General features: G+C 43.4%; 1 protein-coding gene and 1 long non-coding RNA gene across 6 annotated transcripts; one reads left to right on the forward strand and one right to left on the reverse strand.

Annotated features, from left to right (window-relative positions):
* Window positions 1–1,083: 1,083 nt before the first annotated feature.
* slc29a1a (solute carrier family 29 member 1a) lies at window positions 1,084–14,286 on the reverse strand. Of its 5 annotated transcripts, none has more exons than XM_084709128.1 (12): window positions 14,128–14,286; window positions 9,162–9,237; window positions 8,976–9,057; window positions 7,343–7,518; window positions 6,618–6,757; window positions 5,819–5,953; window positions 5,518–5,706; window positions 5,113–5,216; window positions 4,607–4,715; window positions 4,369–4,454; window positions 2,461–2,660; window positions 1,084–2,268 (listed from the first exon to the last, which is right to left on the reverse strand). In XM_084709128.1, the coding sequence occupies exons 2-12, from the start codon at window positions 9,188–9,190 to the stop codon at window positions 2,157–2,159; spliced, it is 1,362 nt and encodes a 453-aa protein (XP_084565254.1). In that variant the 5' UTR covers window positions 9,191–9,237; window positions 14,128–14,286; the 3' UTR covers window positions 1,084–2,156. The 5 variants fall into 5 exon arrangements, with proteins under 5 accessions (XP_084565254.1, XP_084565259.1, XP_084565257.1 ...); XM_084709133.1 differs by having other exon boundaries at window positions 5,113–5,198; window positions 5,527–5,706; window positions 14,128–14,285; XM_084709131.1 differs by having other exon boundaries at window positions 5,527–5,706; window positions 14,128–14,285.
* LOC146268515 (uncharacterized) lies at window positions 12,784–18,465 on the forward strand. Its single transcript, XR_014768806.1, has 3 exons — window positions 12,784–12,933; window positions 13,027–13,134; window positions 17,674–18,465. It is a non-coding gene; the product is annotated as an uncharacterized LOC146268515 (long non-coding RNA).
* The last annotated feature ends 104 nt before the right edge of the window (window positions 18,466–18,569 follow it).

Raw genomic sequence — 18,569 nt, forward strand, 5'->3', positions numbered from 1 at the left:
AGTACTAGGGGTGAGCGGAAAAAAACCGATTCACATATGATACGCAATTCAGTCTTCTAGCGATTCACATACATTCACCCCGTGGTGTAGTAGGTTGAGAACAAGGGCATAGACCACAACAACCTGGGTTCAAAACCAGTGTTAAACCAGTAGTACCAAACACATCCGTGGGCCCAGATCCAGGTCCCTGTAACCGCAGCGTACTCCCCGATTGTCCAGATCCCCTCTCCCAGCTGTTTGTCCAGGTACCCAACTGTTCCACCAGGACAGGCTCAACCAAGAGTCTAAAAAGAAATTGACCTTTTATCAGTTTTATTTAATAAGCCCAAGAGCAAAAATTGAACTGTAAGAAAATTCTTCAGCTAGATTTGAACACAAGACCCTTCACACAAAAGCCCACATTCTTAACCACTGAGCTATCAAGGATCATAACAATCTCCACTTAACAAAAGATATGGCATTAAACTATCACGTTGTGACAACCTGCAGAGTTGGGATGTCAGAAAACCAGAAGAAAGCAGGGCTCCCCTGTTAGCTCACTGGGTTAGTGTGCATGCTCTTTCACACATGCTGCTGCAGTACCACAACAGCCTGGGTTGAATTCCAAATGTTAAATTGTTTATTTTAACTTAAGTTACATTGTGGTCATGCGAGATGTGGGACTTCACCTTCACAGTTTCATAAATATCGTCTCTCCTCTCCGCCAAACGCTTGTTAATCTCAGGAAGATTCTCTTTAGTTTAGTTATAAACGGAGTGCGAATTATACATGATAATCAAGGTGGTCAGCTTCTTCTCCAGAGCGTAAAGTAATATTTATGATTACAGGTAAGAACGATGTATAAATGTATTAACCCCCTCGACTTGTTGTTTTTACCTCCAGTCCAAGACTTAGGGACTCCCCCCGCCCAAAATTAGAACCCTGGGCTATAGAGCTCCACTTTGTAGGCTATAACTCAATACTTTTGTGCTACTTTGTAATAACTTTCTGCGGCCAGCGTTTCTGGAAATGAACGAGGGTAACAGCTTTTTTAAACCTGTCTAAATTAAATTTAAGACCTGCAGTTAAGAAAATAGAGAGGAGTAAAAAATACACAAAGGTTTATTTTTTATGACAAACTCAGGTTGTAAAGGCAATGATTTGCATATTTGATAAAAAGGTATTTTCATGCCACATTCCAATTCAAAACAAACAACTATAATGCCAGTCAAGCACATCACATCATTTGAAAATACAACCTGACTTATAGATCCACCATGTTATAACTAGTGTAAAATACAAAATGGTTTTGATGGTAAACGGTTCATAGCACTGTTCAGAAAACTCATGTATCTATCTATACAGTAGCTGCATGTGGTCTTTTGTGCTTTTAATTGCAATTTTTATAAAAGTTATATGTCAATAAGACAGCTATACCGTGAATATACACACAAATGTTGGCATAGTCTTGGAACATTTTACCTTTAAAAGGGTGTTTCTAAACTATAACGTTTGTACAATTCAATTAACATCACATAACTACATTAATAGTTTGACTTAGGTCACTCACAACACAAACACAGAGTTTTGAAAATGTGAGGTGTACTTGATATAGCTTCCATGTTGGCAATGGGTAAATATATTGGGAAAGTATTTGGCATCTCAGTTTTGTATTGAACCTGGGGCGGACTATACCCGATACAATTGGACCAGTTTTAACTGTGAAAAGTTATTTAGAAACATTGGACAAGATTTAAGGTTTTCCTTCTCAGCTGTTTTAGAGAAATGTGACTTTGAATTGAAGGCCCTCCCGCCTCAGTGCATCTTCAGTCCTCCCCTGAGGACGTGATGAATGTCGAAACAGAACATAAGTCAGTAACACAGACCACAGCTGGAAGAAATTTCAGTTGCATTCTTTTAGAAACAAACAAAATATCTTCATCAGCTACTTGAGAGGATGTAAACCACAGATTCTTAAGACTCCAGGAGGGTTGAGTCTGTAGTGTTCAGTAAACGGTGACCAGCGTTCTGTTGTCTGACACAAACACGAGTCAGCATAAAGCAATAGATCTTATTCTTTTTCCCCTTCAAAACCCCCTCTCTTCCAGTCCGGATTGAGGGGTGGGGGGGGGTGGGGGGGAAATCAACATGGCCTGAGGTTGGGGGCCCTCAGGGTTTCAGATCATGATCCTAAACGCGAAGGAGAGCGCGGCTCCAAGAGCCAGACCCAGGGACAGGAAGAAGGCCATGATGGCTCCTGCCGTCTCTGACTCATGCTGCGCCACTTTCCTGTAAAGAGACAAGGGGGGGGGAGAGAACCATGAGCGTCACGCAACAGAGCTGAGAAGACATGGGAAGTTTCATTCAGGACAACGGTTTATGAATTCATCCTGATAAAACAAATATCTAGGTTTGAGATCCCAAAAATGTGCATCCTCCACCCCCCCCCCCCCACCCCCCCCCCCCTTCTCTCAGACATACTTGGGTCCGAAGCACATGCAGAGACTGGCCAGGTATCCGTTGGAGAAGGAGAAAAGGATCATGAAGATGATGTACCAGGCATCGTGGGAGAAGAGCACAGGCAGGTAGCTCCTGGGCTGGACGTTACACAGCATGAAGAGAGGCACAAACACCAACCTGAGGCCTACCAAGGTAGGCAGCCACATGCTGTCCTTACCAGGCTGTGAAGGAGGGGATGGGAGGTCAGTATATTTTAATAAATTGTTGGTACAAAAAATTATACACTCCCCAGTGTGGTTGCAATCAGGCAAATCCAATATAAATCCTCCCTCATTGGGTGGATGGACAATGTGGGAGGATAACAGACTCTGTTTTCTTGTGTCAACAAAAAGATCCACACCCTAACATATTATTTGCTTTGCATGCTTGAACTCATCATCCATCATCACACTTCTGGAGATTTGCCTGTATCGTACAGCAAGCAAGAGAACCAGAACTTAGCTCTTCCTTGTTCCTTGTATTCCTGTAAGTCCAAGACAGCGTCGTAAAGTTATCACTGTGTGATGGGTAAGACTAACAAGAGTCTGGGGTTTGCTCCAGAATCTAGGCTGATGCATAGTTCTATAGAACTGAAGTGCTCAACTAAAGAGATCTTATGCCCACCCACTCTCCAGTAGGGAGCCAGCCCACTGGTTAGGGTTTTTGCTATATAGCCTGGCCTCATTAAAACCTCAGCTAACATAATTTCCATTAACTACGTGGAGAATAGGCCCCTGACCCTTTCAACTCACTCTCCAAACTCAGTTACATAATAGACAAGGCTGGCCTGTATTGTTACCACCAAGGCTTCTTCATGGCTGCCTTGAATCTAATTATTGTAACTGGACAATTGAATAGGATATGAGTACAGGAATGTGGGGGGATTGTATTAAGATAGGAATGTATAGACTAAACATTGTGTGTTTGTTGCGTTTGCATACAGGCATTTCAGTTCAGACAGAGATATTCGCAGCTACCAAGGACAGCTAATGCAAGAGTTAACTTTGACTAGCATATAGAGGGGAAGTCCAGTCAAGGATTGAAGTTATTGATTAGAAAAGAGTGTATGGGAGGACAACCAGATAATCAAGTGAAGCCACTTACTACACTGAATTGGAGGGAAATTAAATCAGATGTAAAACGGTTGTCAGATGCTAACCAACCGTTAGCATCTAATGTTAGCATCCTAAGAGCTTGGTCCAGACTATTCTAGGACATTCACACAGGGCAAATATAGGGAATCTAGAAGCCTCCACCCCCTCTTCCGCACCCCTCAAGCAACTTCCTCCCACCAGACGATGTTCCAATATAAACCCCCGGCTTGCACATCAAAGCCCTTTATGTTCCAACCATTGTTTTCTTTTTTGTCATGTTCCACAGAACCACTGAACCATTGAAGTTGAAGTCATGAGAAGTTACTGCGTTCAAACTCACTGAAGATGCATCAGGGCATTGTTGAATGAGTGTGTCTGTGTCTCTTAACTCAATGACGAGATTGTATAAATTGGAGAAATCTCTCCCGCAAAATGTTTTAATCGTTTTACAGAGCTATTGCAATGAGTGTCTAAAGCCTATCCCAAATACTCTGTGGGTAAGACTGAGGAGAAAAACATTTTTTCTGGTTCCAGGGGCTTGGCCGGGTGGGTCCCTTTTGCAGGCGAGAACAGATGTTGTGGGACCCCAAGCCAACAAACTCTGGTTCTATCCAGATCTACACTTCTAACTTTTGTGTCAGATTTGTTCTGACCAACATGGGAGTGTGTCGGAAGAAAGGAGGTAGGATAGACTGGGAAACTTGGAGCTAATGGGGAAGTTTTGTTGTATCAGTGGTGGTGGGAGGGGGGTGGATGAGTGGGTTGGAGGGGGGGGGGGGGGGGGGTTGGTACTCACCCATATACAGACACCAGTCAGGCTCCTCCCAGCCCAGTCCATCACATTGAAGAGCAGGAAACACGACACAGGGATGAAGTAGAAGTCTGGGAGAAGAAGACAACCTCAATGTCATGATCAGCAGCTGAAAAACAGTCCTTGTGCTACAGCATCCATCCTCTCTTGTGAAGAGGAGGATTCCTCGGAAAGGCTGTTGAGGTATCACTGGTGTCATTACGTCAAGAAGTTGACCTCTCACCCCAGACACCTCCATCGGCCACGGTGGACTTGACCTCCACCGTGATGGCGGGGAACGTTCCGATAGTGACGGTAAAGACAAAGCACACGGACAGGGCCATCACCCACATCTGCAGGACAGAACACACACACACACAAACCAAAATCAGTCTTTTTCCACCACAGGCATACAAACTGGTCATTGACAAGGCATCTACAGCAGAGTGTGCATCTGTGACGGCTAGGCTTACTAGGGGAGTCAGATGGCTGAGCGGTTAGGGGGTAATCGGGCAAGTAATCTGAAGGTTGCCAGATCGATTCCCGGCCGTGACAAATGACGTTGTGTCCTTGGGCAAAGCACTTCACCCTACCTTCTTGCCTCGGGGAAAATGCCCCTGTACTTACTGTAAGTCGCTCTGGATAAGAGCGTCTGCTCAATGACTAAATGTAAATGTAGGCTAGCTCTGGGGGTAGCAGCAGGGTTAGACTGAGTGTAGGTAAAAAGACAGCGATGGAGGAGTCCTGTACCTGTTTGAAGATGCCAATTACAGAGGGTGTGGACTTGGTGTCTTCTTCAGTTAGACTGACCACTGGCCTCTTCTCCCCTGGGCTGTCTGAATCAAAAACACACACTGAAATAACACACATACAGTCTATTACACTTTCACTCACACACAGGCAAGTACATTCATGGACTCCTAGGGCATACTACACTGAGCATGGGAGGACCTCCGTGTGCGGTTCGTGGTTTTAAGCCAGAGTGTCATTACAGACTGAAGGAGACACCAAGAATCAACAACATTCCAGATCTAAAAGCTCAGTATTTACAACAACACATGTGACCCCACCCCCACGTAAACATGTCTCACAGAGACTAAACGGACAGTTCTACAGACAAAACAGGCGAGCAGGGAGAGAGCGATCCATCCACACCTGTGTTACCTTTCCGGAGCAGATCCATCTTGTTCTCCTCGTGGCCCGAGGGTCTGGAGCCGGTACACTCCAGGTGGTACTGGAAGAAGTCCAACTGGGGAAGGACGAAATAGGATAGGATGGCCAGCAGGATCACCACACACGCTGTGATGAAGTAACCAAAGGCACTGTCCTGCAGGGCAGAGCCACCTACACACACACACACACACACAAACAGTAGGCCATGAGGATTTGAGTTCCCACTCCTGAGAGGAGAATTCAGGTCAAGGAGAATGTGGCGGTTGGTTGGTTAGTCACTCACTAGCCAGGGCACAGATCATGGAGAAGGCAGCGAAGGTCCCGGCCAGGCCCTGGCCACTCATGATGGGGGTGGTGTAGGAGGCTGGCAGCATGCCCGCCAGACCAAACAGACTGCCCTGCAGCACGGCACCAAACGCTGAGGGCAGAGAAACGGAGACACGTGGTCAAACATCCATCATTCAACAGCGCATTGCAGAGGGGTTTTAAAACCACATGTTCCCTCTCCAAAGTTCCCCTTTCCAAAGGAAGCAGGAGAGTCAGGGAAAGGGAGAGTTGAAAAGTGGAAAGATCTTGCTTCGGGGGAAACACAGATTGTGGGTAAAAAAAGAAGAGGAGGATGTTGTCTCGACTGCACACAGAAATCGAACGGGATTCTAGAGAACAGTTACAACTTCCCAGAACAGACTTCAACGCAAGCAACAGGAAACATGATAGCGGAGCGTGTTGCGTAACTTGTTCTTCGTCTACACTGCCCTCCAATGAACAAACTGGTACAAGGAAAATAACTTGATGACCAACATCAAAGCCTTCCTTTTGGGTCCCGCCGTCCTGCCCTCTGAACAGAGCAGATATGACTGTTCTTCACAGGGCTTCAGGGGGGTCAAGCCCAAAACCGCCAGGGGAGGGACCTCACCCTGCTGCTGTACCCCTCTGCAAATAAGCCGGCCCAGCCGGACAGATTAATAAGCAGCTTAGCGTCATGCAGGAGGAAAGACGTGTGTGAGTCTGCGGTGCGCATGTGTGTGTGTGAAACTGCATTCCTGCGTGTCCGTGTGTTTCCCCCCCCTTGCCTCACTCACAGTTGATGCAGATGATCTTGATCATGGTGATGCAGAATAAAGGCAGGGGAGCCACGTCCACCTTGACCAGCACAGCGGTCATCAGGAACACCACCAGGATGACCGTCAGGCTGCCCGAGATTCGCAGCTTCTGAGGGATCCTGCGGGGGAGAGGACACAAGTTCTGCCTTACAATAAGGAACTGGATCAGGTGGCGAGACCTGTAGTAGCCCATCTTCTAATATTTGCTATATTTGTGTATTTTATGTTTATTTGTGATGGCACAGAGGAACATGTGCTCAACCTGGATATGAGTTTATTCAATCAGGAAGTTTGCCTTTTGCTCTGCTTTCAGACCTCTGAGACTTTGCTGTGGGAAATGGGTAAGATGCTAGTAGGTCAGACGAGGGAGGAGAGGGATTGAAAAAGAGGTGAGGGCCAGAGAGGAATGTGGGGAAGGGGATAAAGGAGGAGAGAGTTAGATGAATAGCATTCCTGGGTGTGTTTTTCCAGGAGAGCAGGAGCCCCTCTCTAGATCTCGCTAAATCCCGCTCAAATTAAAGCAAACATACTTCTGGCCAAAAGGGTTTGACGTATACCCAACATATACTATAGTTCACATACACATCAATATACCATGGGGAGTGTGTGGTCCCCTCTGGGGTTGTGAAAGGGGCCTGTGGTTGCCTGTGTTCTCCTAGCCAACCTGGAGTAAAGACCATGTGTACATCAGTATGCGTCTTCACCTCTGGTGGATGAAGGAGTTGAGGCAGGTGAAGATAAGGAGGGGCACCATGGCACACAGCGTCATCACATTGTTGAACTTCGATTCCAGAACGTTCCGCGTGTCCTCGCCTGGCACCGTCGAGTTGAGGGTCTGATTGGCCTCGCTCTGAGGGTCCTTCAGGCGGCTGGTGAAGTACTGGGGAGGGGGAGGGGGGGGGCACAGTCAGACTCTGTACCAACCTGACACCTACTGACTGTGTTTGTAATCTAGCACACCTTGGGTTGTCGCAATCAACTTGAATGATGATCGCTTGGTTCAAGAAATACGGTAGAGAATGTAATTATTCATGGAGATTACATGCTCAGTCATCTCAGACCTCCAGAGGCCAGAGGGGTTAATGTTGGAATCTGACCCAGGAGGAGGGTAAGACACCTGGGATCGACCTCACGACCAACCCTACTCTACCCCCAACTACCTCTGCTATCTGGTGTGCTGCTCCGGGGCAGTCTAAGAGATTACAAACGTGATGTTACCACAGCAACACATCTGGTTAATGCCATGACTCACGCTGGGGGAATCTGGGTGAAACATGTAGAATAACTTAATGAGACAACCTTCTCAAAGTGGAACCAGTTAGTCACTCACAACAAGCCCTGATGTCACTGGAAAGCAAATATATGTGACTTTAAACATTCTCGTTGTAACGTTCAGTTACAGACACAAACCAGATGCTAGTTTAAAAGCATCTCTCCTTACGAGACTTTCTGCAACATTAGACTGAATACATTCTAAATCTACCTTCCAACCATATTATCTGTTGCATTTCAGACCATCACTAGACTCTTTAGGAGACAATGCCTGCTGATTAAGATGTGTTTCCAGGGTTTAAAGTGAAAAGAAATCCTGAGCCGGAACTTTTTTTTGGTGGGGGGGACGCTTTTTTGTCTTCTGCTAGTTTTCTACACAGGGTGACCAGTGGCTAAGAAATTGTGAATGACAAGTCATGTTCCGCAGTAAATCTGCAAACGTATCTTTAAGTCGCAGACACGGTCAGTCATAGACAACGGTGTGTCAGTTGTAACAGTTGCTCCCGGCAACGTCGTGGTAAGTTTGAGTGCACGGGCACCGGCTCTATGACATGATGAGCAAGCACTTAGTTACCGCTGCTGGCATATAGTAGCTTCCTCGAGCAAAACGTGCAGAAACAAGCACCAGGCTCTCTCAGTTTCTTGCACCAACTGCCAAAAGTCTTGCCGTCTCTACCTTCTTATATCCACGCCCAGTGCCATTTATTTTGGAGTCATTGGTGGGTAAGACATCCTCCCCCAGGCTTCATGAATTTGCGCTCCATGCTTTCACCGATAACACTAACTTGTCGTATGGATCTCATTCACACTGTGTTGCCGGGACCCGCCCTGCTCTGCTTGTGATAGGCTTGTAACGGCAGTTATAGCTGCGTATCTTTCATATGATTGGTAGGGGAAATCAATTGACTCTAAAATACTAAACCGCACTTAAGTTACCCCCCCCAAACAAATCTGCCACGGTGCCAGGATACTTCAATCCCTGTGTTGCCATACAGTGTTCCCTCTTATTGTGGGATAGCCTTTGAGTCATTGTTTAGCATGACTAAACTGGAAAAGAATAGTTACCACGGTTGCAGTCATGAAGAAATTCCATGGCAGAAGGGTTCCCAAGCCCAGGATGAAGAAAATGATCCACACTGCATTATACCTGTGCACACACACGCAAAATGTGGGTATAGTACTCATTGTCCACATATAGTAGTACATATGTCCGCATAACATGAAAAGACTGAGAAACTGAACACAGCCTACCGATCACGAGGGGCATTAATGGCCGTCATGGTCCTTGATTACTCCAGGAATCACCTTGAAAGATGTGGGACTGTGTCTGAAGAGAGAAACACACAGGCTTGCAAAACATCCCTCTTCAAACAGAGCATGAGTCATTTGAAACTTGCTTAAGGTGAATTTTGCATGTTGAGTAAAAAGTCGACAACACTAACACAGAATGTTAACAATGTAGAAAGCACTGTAAGAAAATTAGGTAAATTTAAAAAAATACAAAGTTAAACAGTTGCTGATCCCAGATAACATGGTGTTGCAACAGGACAACCTTCAAACTCTTAACAGTGTATCGCATTCCTGTCATGCATCCAAAATACATCCCACTCAGTCACAAGACATCTGTCTCTACTGACAGTTGGGTTTTATGAAAATAATTCACTTACTCTTACGTCTGCAGCAGGTTAATCCCAAAGTTTGAATGAAACTAGGGTTGGGTGCACAACCTTTCCCCTTTTATAGGGGTCTGCAAATGTTCCTCATCCCCCATCCATATCTTTTCAATTACTCTCTCCCTCTAACTCTCCCTCCCCCTCTCTCTCTCTCCCCCTCATCCCTTCTTAACAAAGGTAATGTTAATCTCCACCACTGTCCCACTCACCCTGACGAAACATGGCCAGAGAATGCTCAATTCTAGGGGTGGGAATCATTTGGTACCTCACGATTCAATCCGAATAATTTCTTGGGGTAATAAATTGGGGGGGGGATTTTTTTTACATTTGTGAATCAATGTGAATAGCTATAAGACTGAATCGTGGTTTGAAATGGGAATCGATTTTTTTTCCCCCACCACTGCTAAATGTTATTGTCACTTTCAGCCTTCACTCACAGCTGATAGTGGTTCTCTGCGTGTTGCGTTTTCTTCGGAACGTTTCCCAAACAAGATTCAAATTTCCACAGTACAAAACCACAAAGGAATATTGTTGTATAGTCTATGAAACAGAAGAGAAACACAAATTGCCCCAGTCATCATCATAGTCATCAGGTTGGTCATGGGTAAATCACTGTGCCCAGGTTTAGCATTTCTGAATACTGCTCACTGTGTGCGAGTCTGACAAAGAACCAAATCCCAATGGCCGGAATAAGGGTCCTGGAAAATGTAACAGAGATTGTAGGAGCAGCCAACAGTGAAGTGCATTTGTGTTCCTAAACCCCTATATATGTGAGCACACTTAACTAAGTGAACTTTGGAAACTAGGGACCATTGTATATAGTTTAAACGAAAGTGATGGTAACTTTCCCAGTGCTGCGGTCGATTAAAATAAATTACCAGTGCGAGTGCATGGGTTGCTGACATGTGAGAATAAACGTATTCTATAGCCGACAGTGAGCAGAGCAACTTCAATGTATAGTCCAGATGATTAGGATTACCTGGGTTCGAATCCTCTCTCACTCTCCTTACATTTCCTGTCATTCTTCACTATCTGTCAAATTAAAGCAGAAACGCCCTACAAACTAGCCTACATATCTTTTACACATCATGTTGAAGTGGAGCAGGACCCGTGTGTTACCCATGACTCTGGCCTAAACAACTAGACAGGAGACTGAGTCAAACCCTCTAGGTGTCTAAGTGTAATTTAACCCTTACAATCACGTTGCATTAAATGTAACTTATTTTAAAAACTCTAATGGTAACCACCTTTCAATTTTGCAGATATCTACAATATATGTGCTCTCTTGACCAGCCCAAACTGGCTTGTGACTTTCAACTTTAGTGCCCTTGGGGGGCCAGCATGCACAGGAAGGATTTCACTTTTGCTCCACTCTCTCCTCCCTCTCCACCAGCACTATCTAATAAGGCCAAACTTTATTACAGCCAATGGAATAAGAGCGTCAGTGGCATGTCACATGGTTGAAGGAATCTGATCTGTTCATTCTGCCTCGCTCCGTTGAACGTGTCATCGGACATGCCAGCTGGCTAAGGACGACCCCCCCTGTGGAGTGACTCCAACTGCCCTAACCCACCCCCCAAAGACACTTTAATGTGGTTTCCCGCCATTACAAACTTACCCAAGTATCACCGTTGCAATGAAAATGAAGATCAAACATTGTAACTTAACACAAAACTCCAAACTATTTCCACTATCAAAAAACAAAGACAAACCCACAACCATATGGCTTGAACTAACAGTATAATTTTGTTATTTATGCCTATATTATTGGTGGTCCCATGCATGGAAACGCATCACTAATCCTAATTGAGGCAGACATGAGTGCATTGTTCTGAACAGCATACCTCAGAGACAGGATGCATTCCCAGACTGGTGGTCCCCTTATACACCCTCACTATAGAGAACGGGTCATATGAGGTGAGAAGAAACATTCTTCTCAAAGTTTACCAAGGCATGTATAGAACCCATGGACCATATCACTGTGACACTTTCCATGACATTAAAAGCGGGGACGTGCGTTTCAAAAAGAACAAAATCTTGGTTTCAGACACAAAACTATTTAAAGCTTGCAGTTTTTACAAAAAGATTAGGTACAGTAGAAGCCTATGGAGTTGCCGGGTGCACTTAGTGAACATTCTCAGGTTGTTTTCCCCACAAGCTGAAAGTCAGTTGATTAACTGTGGGCAAGTTCCGGATAGTTCCACTCAGGGGCAAAATCTGGAAAAGCTATCAGAGTCTTCCCAACACACACGGATTACAGAGAGAAACCACCATTCATATACAAGTATGCTTTATGGTCAGTAAATCTGATTCCAGGCCAGAAAGTTAAGTCATCATTAAACAGCCCATTAAGGTTCATGTCCCACTCACAGATTCTCTGGAGTTTGGTTTCTACTCTAATACCATAGAATCTGAATCATAAACTGGTTTATTGCCAAGCAGGTTTACACATACAAGGAAGTTGCTATGGTGGTTTTTATTTACATTTACATTTAGCATGGTGGTTAGCTGTTGCATAACAACAAACTGGGAAAATGGTTCCTGAACCACCCTTAACAGATTGGGAATCAAGCCCTGAATTACCTTTCTGCAGCTGGGATACATAACCATTTCAAACCATAATTGAAAATAATAGTATTTTAGCTGAATTTGCCTGACTACATAACGTTTTTTTTTTTTTTTTGGGGGGGGGGGGGTGAATGACCTGGACTCCAAGAATAGCTGGGATAAAGAGCAGGGCTTCACCTGACCTGGAAAGACCCAAAGGGTAACCTGAGGATGGGCCAGCAGTGTGCTTACTGACCTGGGTCTGGCCAGGCCTGGCACCATGACATCCTCCAACTGCCAGCCCAAATGATTCATAACTATAATCCAAACTGGTGACCTTGGATGGCAACTTTGTTGACAGGGACCAAATGGGATCATTGTATTGCAGAAACCTTTGCAATACCACCCACTCCTGAAGCTGGCCTGTATATTATTTTGGCCTTGCTTCCCATTGAACGAGGGCCAAATACTGGTTACCTAGATCTGGATGTAGCTGTGTAGCCAACGATACGGCCTGTCTCCTTGGCAGCAATTTAGCACATCAATAGGACTTTTATGACGATGACAGCTGAACCTAAAACCCACCGCTGCCGAGTTCCCAGTAATATTCCCCACTGCTTCTTCTTCGTATCTCAGAAGGTAGCTCCTCTGGCTGTGATACATATTTAGCGCATCACTGTCACATGGCCCGAGTAGCAATGGGCCACTACGCACAGCAAGCCTAGGTAACAGTGTTGCGTTTTGATGTTTCTAGGTACAGAAGAATGGAGAACCAACAAGACTTTGGCATAGCTGCACTGTTGGTACAGAAAAAACCCCCAGAAAGAAACAGCCTGATAGAAGATTAGCCTAACCTCTAATAAATGCATATTTATGAATTTTTCTTATTCAAACAGTTGTCTCTGAGCTGATAGAAGAAACAAAACAGCCACCCAGCAGGTGTGTGGTGCATTGTTTGGGTGTCTACACCATGGCAGATGTCCTTTCCTTAGGTCACGGATAATGTGAGTACAATATAATTCACGCGGTAGAAAGACTGAAAGGGTTACTAATCACATTCTCTCTAGGACCCTCCTCTTGACTCGAAACCATTTCCCGCCGGCATAAAAAAGAAGTTGGTCAACTAGATCACCATGCCGGTTATCGAAATGTATAATATGTTGGCGTAGAAATGAAGCATTGACGCTATGCACTCTAACCACGAAGTATGTGAGTATGTGGAACAATTAAGCAATTAAACTCTCCAAGCAGATAGTCGCATTACTGCCAGGGGTCTACCATCCTACAAGTGGCCACAGTTGATCAGTTGTTCTCTGGTAGTTGCACCAAAACAAAGAGGTCTTTCTACAGCGCGTCTGTGGGACACAACATATTTATGCAAAAAAAAGTTTATGAAAAATCGGATAGCGCTTTAGTTGTTATTGCTTGCAAATGTACTGCTTCCGGAAACATAGTTGGAGAACAGAGTAAAAAACATAAATGTTCTATAACCCAGTCGGTACACGTGCTTCCATTCCAGATGTCTGATCAATTATTTGACTGTCTAGACACGCAAGGTTTATCAGTTGCAACAGCGTGGAACAGGAGAAATGTTTACATCCTAAATGTAAAGTACAGCCAAACTAGTTTCTAGTTTAGACCTGTCTGTGGTGGTAGAGTCTTGAAACATGTGCGACGACTTCGGCGCGTTGGTGACAGGGTCAACAAAGACTTTCACAAGCTGAATCAAGTGAGAGCTTGTCTTGGCCAACGCAGTTTTCTTTAAGTTAGTTACCGACGTAATACAGAAAACGGTTAACGTTCAGTTAAGATAAATATATTTACTCTCACCGACTGGCGTTTGAAGTAGAAAGGAATAACTCGATTTTGCATTTTTGCTGGCTAATGTGCTCCATGTGTTGGATGATGTTCACTTCATGCTATTAAGTTGAACAGTAACAGTACATTTGCAGCTGAGTTTACAGTAAAAAGTCAAAGATAGAAAGCAATAGAGTTACCTTAGCGAGGAAAGACAGTTGTCTTGAGTCTGTGTGATATGGTTATGAGGTGAGGACTGAAGCTTCCCATGCATCCTCATGGTCTTCAGCTACTGGTACGGGGGTGCTCGTGACAGAGGCGGAGCTCGCCAGTGCCTTGTCTTTGAAGCAGTGAGTCAAATAGAAATCTCTAAATATTTTTGTAATTTTATGAAAAGAAAAAAAAAGAATATCTTGCAATATCAAAACGACATTGTATGTTCTACCTCATAAAATCTTAGAGGTAGCATTAATACAAGACCCTATTACAATTTGACCCCATGAAATTCAAATAATGTTGCATTCATACAGTAACAACATAAACTTGATGTATATTATAGGTATAGGTGTACTGCTTTTACCTTAGTCGAGATATATAGAATACAAGTATCTAAAAATATTTGTAAATGTTTCTTGCAAAGCTTCCTCTTAATGAATACAGAGTGAGTCCATGCTGTGAAAGTATTCTCACACTAAGCTGCTACACCATTCCTCTTTGGTTAAGGAAAACAAGTCACAAGGCCGACTTGTGATTTACACTTAAGACGGCACGCTGAGTCAAATCAAGTTAGTGAGACAACCGTAAGATCATGCATGGGACTGTGGCATTCCTCATGACGGAGAAGCCAGCATGGAGATACACACCTGATCTGTGTGATGAGACAGTTCACCACGCAACAGCCCGCAAACTGCAGTCATTCTGCCTAATAGAATCGACCTTGCTGTGTGGTACCAAAAAGTCAGTTTGCACAATATCTGTGCTGTCCATACATCCATCTCCACTGTTCATGTTATCGTTATGTTAATATAGCTGTTGTACTTTTGCCACTTTTGATTGCTGGTGCTACTTTTATTGCTGTTTTGGGTATTTTTGCTTTTTAGATGTATTTCTATGTACTTTTAGGGGAATTTGTATTCCTACTACGTGGCTGTTGACTTGTCTTGTAATAATGGCACTGCCCTGAATGACCTGTGTTAAACTTTGCACATAACAAATACATTTATTTGACCTTTGACTTTGACTAAGGCAATGAGCTGACAAATAGTGGAGTATTCAGAGAAACCCTTGGCGAGGCTCTATCCTGGGTCATTTCCAGTAAGTCCACATGTTCTGACTTGGAGAACAGCTAGACAGCAGGGGGTTGCATCTCAACAGAAAGGAGCTACATTTTATTGGGTTGAACAAACTGAGCTGTTATCATTCCCTATCGCATTCAATAACAAACACAGTCATCACAAATGGGGTTTGAGAGCCATCTGGTTGAATGGAGTCAGCCTTAAAAGACCTTAGCTGTAAATGTAAATTAGACTGAGTTTGCACAGGATATGCAGTACACTACATTTCACAATGACAACACATGTCTTCATGTTTGATCACGATGGCCATTATCCAGAATCAGTGGAAGGAATGACTGGAGGCCAGTGTAAGGGGTCAGTTTATGCTGAGTGCATGATGTGGGGTACAGCCAACAATGTTATCTCATTCCATTGATACTGTGAAAGGACACAGACTGCTCACAGTCACTACATGTATCTTGTTGATCTGGGTTGAAGGGAATACTACTATTAGGTGCAGATTTTGTCAAGAGAGAGGGGAGAGGGAATGTGTGTTTGTATCTGAGACAGACAAAAGAGTTTGTATTAGGGTATTTGAGAGAATGCATGAATATATGTGTTCCTCTTTTAGGACAATACTGTAGCCTACTGTAGAAAATAAAATACAAATAAAAAATCCATATCCACTTGGGCTGTCTGCTGTGGCTTTGTGTCAATAATAAGAATGAAATTAAGTGATGTTTATGTTTAACCTTAGGCACTGTATGTCTGGAGAATGCTGAGTGTGACTGTTGTTTGCTCTCCCAACTGCCGCGGCGGTGAGCTCCCACACCCTGTCTCGTCTAAAATAAAACTCCTGTGGTTTTGGAGAGGAATCATACTAGCATGACTGTGGAAGTCTTTCCTCCTACAACTTTTCTGACATTGCTGTCTGAAATCGACCAAGGAGTCTCGATCCTTCCAAACCAACCCCACTCTCACTCTCCTAACAGGCAAGCAGTGTAACACTGTTACTATTGAGAATAAACGAATCTAATGGCTGCACCAATAAAACCAAATGATTAAATGTCTGAATCAGGGTGGCCCCAAAATGTTTTGAGTTTGGAATCATTTAATTTTTGGCTTGGCTCCTTTCATTTTCTCTTTCCATAACCTAACCCCAATGGTTTTCTTTGGCTTATGGTCTAAGGAAAAACTCACTTAGCACAGCAGCACACACAGAACAGAACACAACAACCATGACAGTGTTTTTCCATGTCTGTGATGTTGGAGTGTCAGGGAAAGAGACCTTGCCCACTCATACTGCTAATTTATATTCTTATTTTTATATATATTATATATTTTATATTGTTTTATTTTTAGATAGTTTAGTTCTAAGAATTAGTCAAACTATTGTACTTAATTGTAATTATATTGTAACTTAATTTAAGATCCGTATATGTTTTATTGTTTGCACCTTCCTGCCACAGTAAATTCCATGTTTGTGTAACATACATGGCGAATAAACCAAATTCTGATTCTGTGGCAGTTTAATTTATACATTTGTTCTCTCCATTCAGTGTCATTCAATACTGCAATGAACAAGACCAATTCAGATAAGTTTAAAATACTTTTTCCTGTACATTGCATTTTGTAGTAATATCATCCAGGTCAGTAACATACGCTTATATTGAAATTCAGGGATACAAATTGAAGATGATGGACAACTTGTTGACATCTACTAAGTTTATACACTTCAGATGCAATATAGACGAATGGAAACAATACAAATGTCTAATTTTAGTCCATCCTGTTGCGTTTGTGTTGCACAACAAACAAACAGAGGCAAAAAGACAAACAAGAATGGAAGTAGCCTCATACTGAGATAAGAAGTCAGCGAGGAATTCCAAAGGAAAGCCTTTAGGGTGAGAGAGGGTCCTAAATCCCAGGATGGATTAGGAAAATGTGTGGGGGATAAAACCCTCTCCCTAACCTTAAGGATGGACCTCTGAACTGGTTGAAATCAGTAAACAAAGAGAGATCAGCAGCCAGGCTCCATGAATCAATTTCCCCTGATTTTTATCATAGCATTCTATAAAAATACGTACACCGACTAGCAGGCCATATACTGATAGCAAGGGTCTAGTCAAGTCAGATGCACAAGAATGCACAATATGTTTGACCAAGTATCCAATCATAGTTAAACTAGCCAGCCATCTGAATAGATGTAATTAATCTGTTCAGTTATTGGTTCCTTGTGTTACATTTTCCCAAAACCAAAACTGGGCAAAGCAACAACTGTGTATGCTTGTGGTTTTCAGTGGAGCTTTATTGTGTAATGTTGCAAGTTCAGTGTCCCTTACTGATTTATTCAGGTGTGTGCATATCTGTGGATAAGATTACGCTGTGGCAATTCGGAGACTGAGACACACACTGGTTTATGTAAGTAAGCTGTACGTGACATACCTGGCAATGTGTGCTATTTGTCCTCAGAGAGAAGCTACTTCACACTGAACAGACATCAGCTGCAATCAGACCACTTCCCCATCTGTTCCTTTTGCTGGAAGAGGAAATCTGAACAGCCCTATCACCTTTTTAGACAACTCTGATCTTGGACGGCATAACAGTAGGTGATATGGCAACAAATTGGAAATGGTCCTCCCCCCTTCGGACTGTGCTTGAACCTGTCTTCATACATTTAAATAAATCACATATGCCTGTAAAGAAGCCATTATTGATGGCCATTTCTGAGGATGCCACCTGGGTTGTGATGAAATTTAAATTGAGAACAAAACAAGGGCATCTGCAAACAGACAGAAGTTGGTTACAACAGCAACAAAAAAAGCAACCAGCACATTGCGACAAGAAAACCCCAGCACAAACCTAAATTGCAAAAATGTCTGGAGACAGTTCCCAGCCAATATGCTGATAATAATGTACCAAAATGTCCATGTAGTAAACTACGCACAAAATGATCCCCAAGTAAACCTGGCCTAATTTGGGGAACAAAGAGCAGGGCATCTATGCCATACTGAGATGTACTGTTGAGTTATGACAGATTCTCGACAAGCAAGATTCAGACTTATTCTGGGTTAAACCAGGGAACAGCATGATACTCTGAGAAAAACGACAACATCATTCCCATAGTAGGAAAGCATGCATATGTACCAAACAGACCTTACTGTTAGCCATAACAGCTGATGAAGGTGATCTCATAACAAGATGTTCACTGTACCGCACTGATAAGCACCACAGTACATCCTTCAATAAAAGTTTTACCATTTATACACTCTTATGCTTTTCTGTGCCCAATCATGAAATCGAAACATCTCCTGTTGCTATAAAGATTGTTTTTATTCAAGTGTTTTTTTTTCAATTAACAGAGTAGA

Source organism: Hypomesus nipponensis, chromosome 11 (genome assembly GCF_054491055.1).
Source record: "Hypomesus nipponensis isolate SF chromosome 11, ASM5449105v1, whole genome shotgun sequence".
In the NCBI taxonomy this organism is placed as follows: Eukaryota; Metazoa; Chordata; class Actinopteri; order Osmeriformes; family Osmeridae; genus Hypomesus; species Hypomesus nipponensis.

Coding starts and splice junctions, on each gene's coding strand:
- slc29a1a (XM_084709128.1), bottom strand. CDS start 9,190: ATGACGGCCATTAATGCCCCTCGTGATCG. Junction 5,954..6,617: donor CAAGATCATCTGCATCAACT/GTGAGTGAGGCA, acceptor CTCTGCCCTCAG/CGTTTGGTGCCGTGCTGCAG. Junction 2,661..4,368: donor TGACTGGTGTCTGTATATGG/GTGAGTACCAAC, acceptor CCTCCTTCACAG/CCTGGTAAGGACAGCATGTG.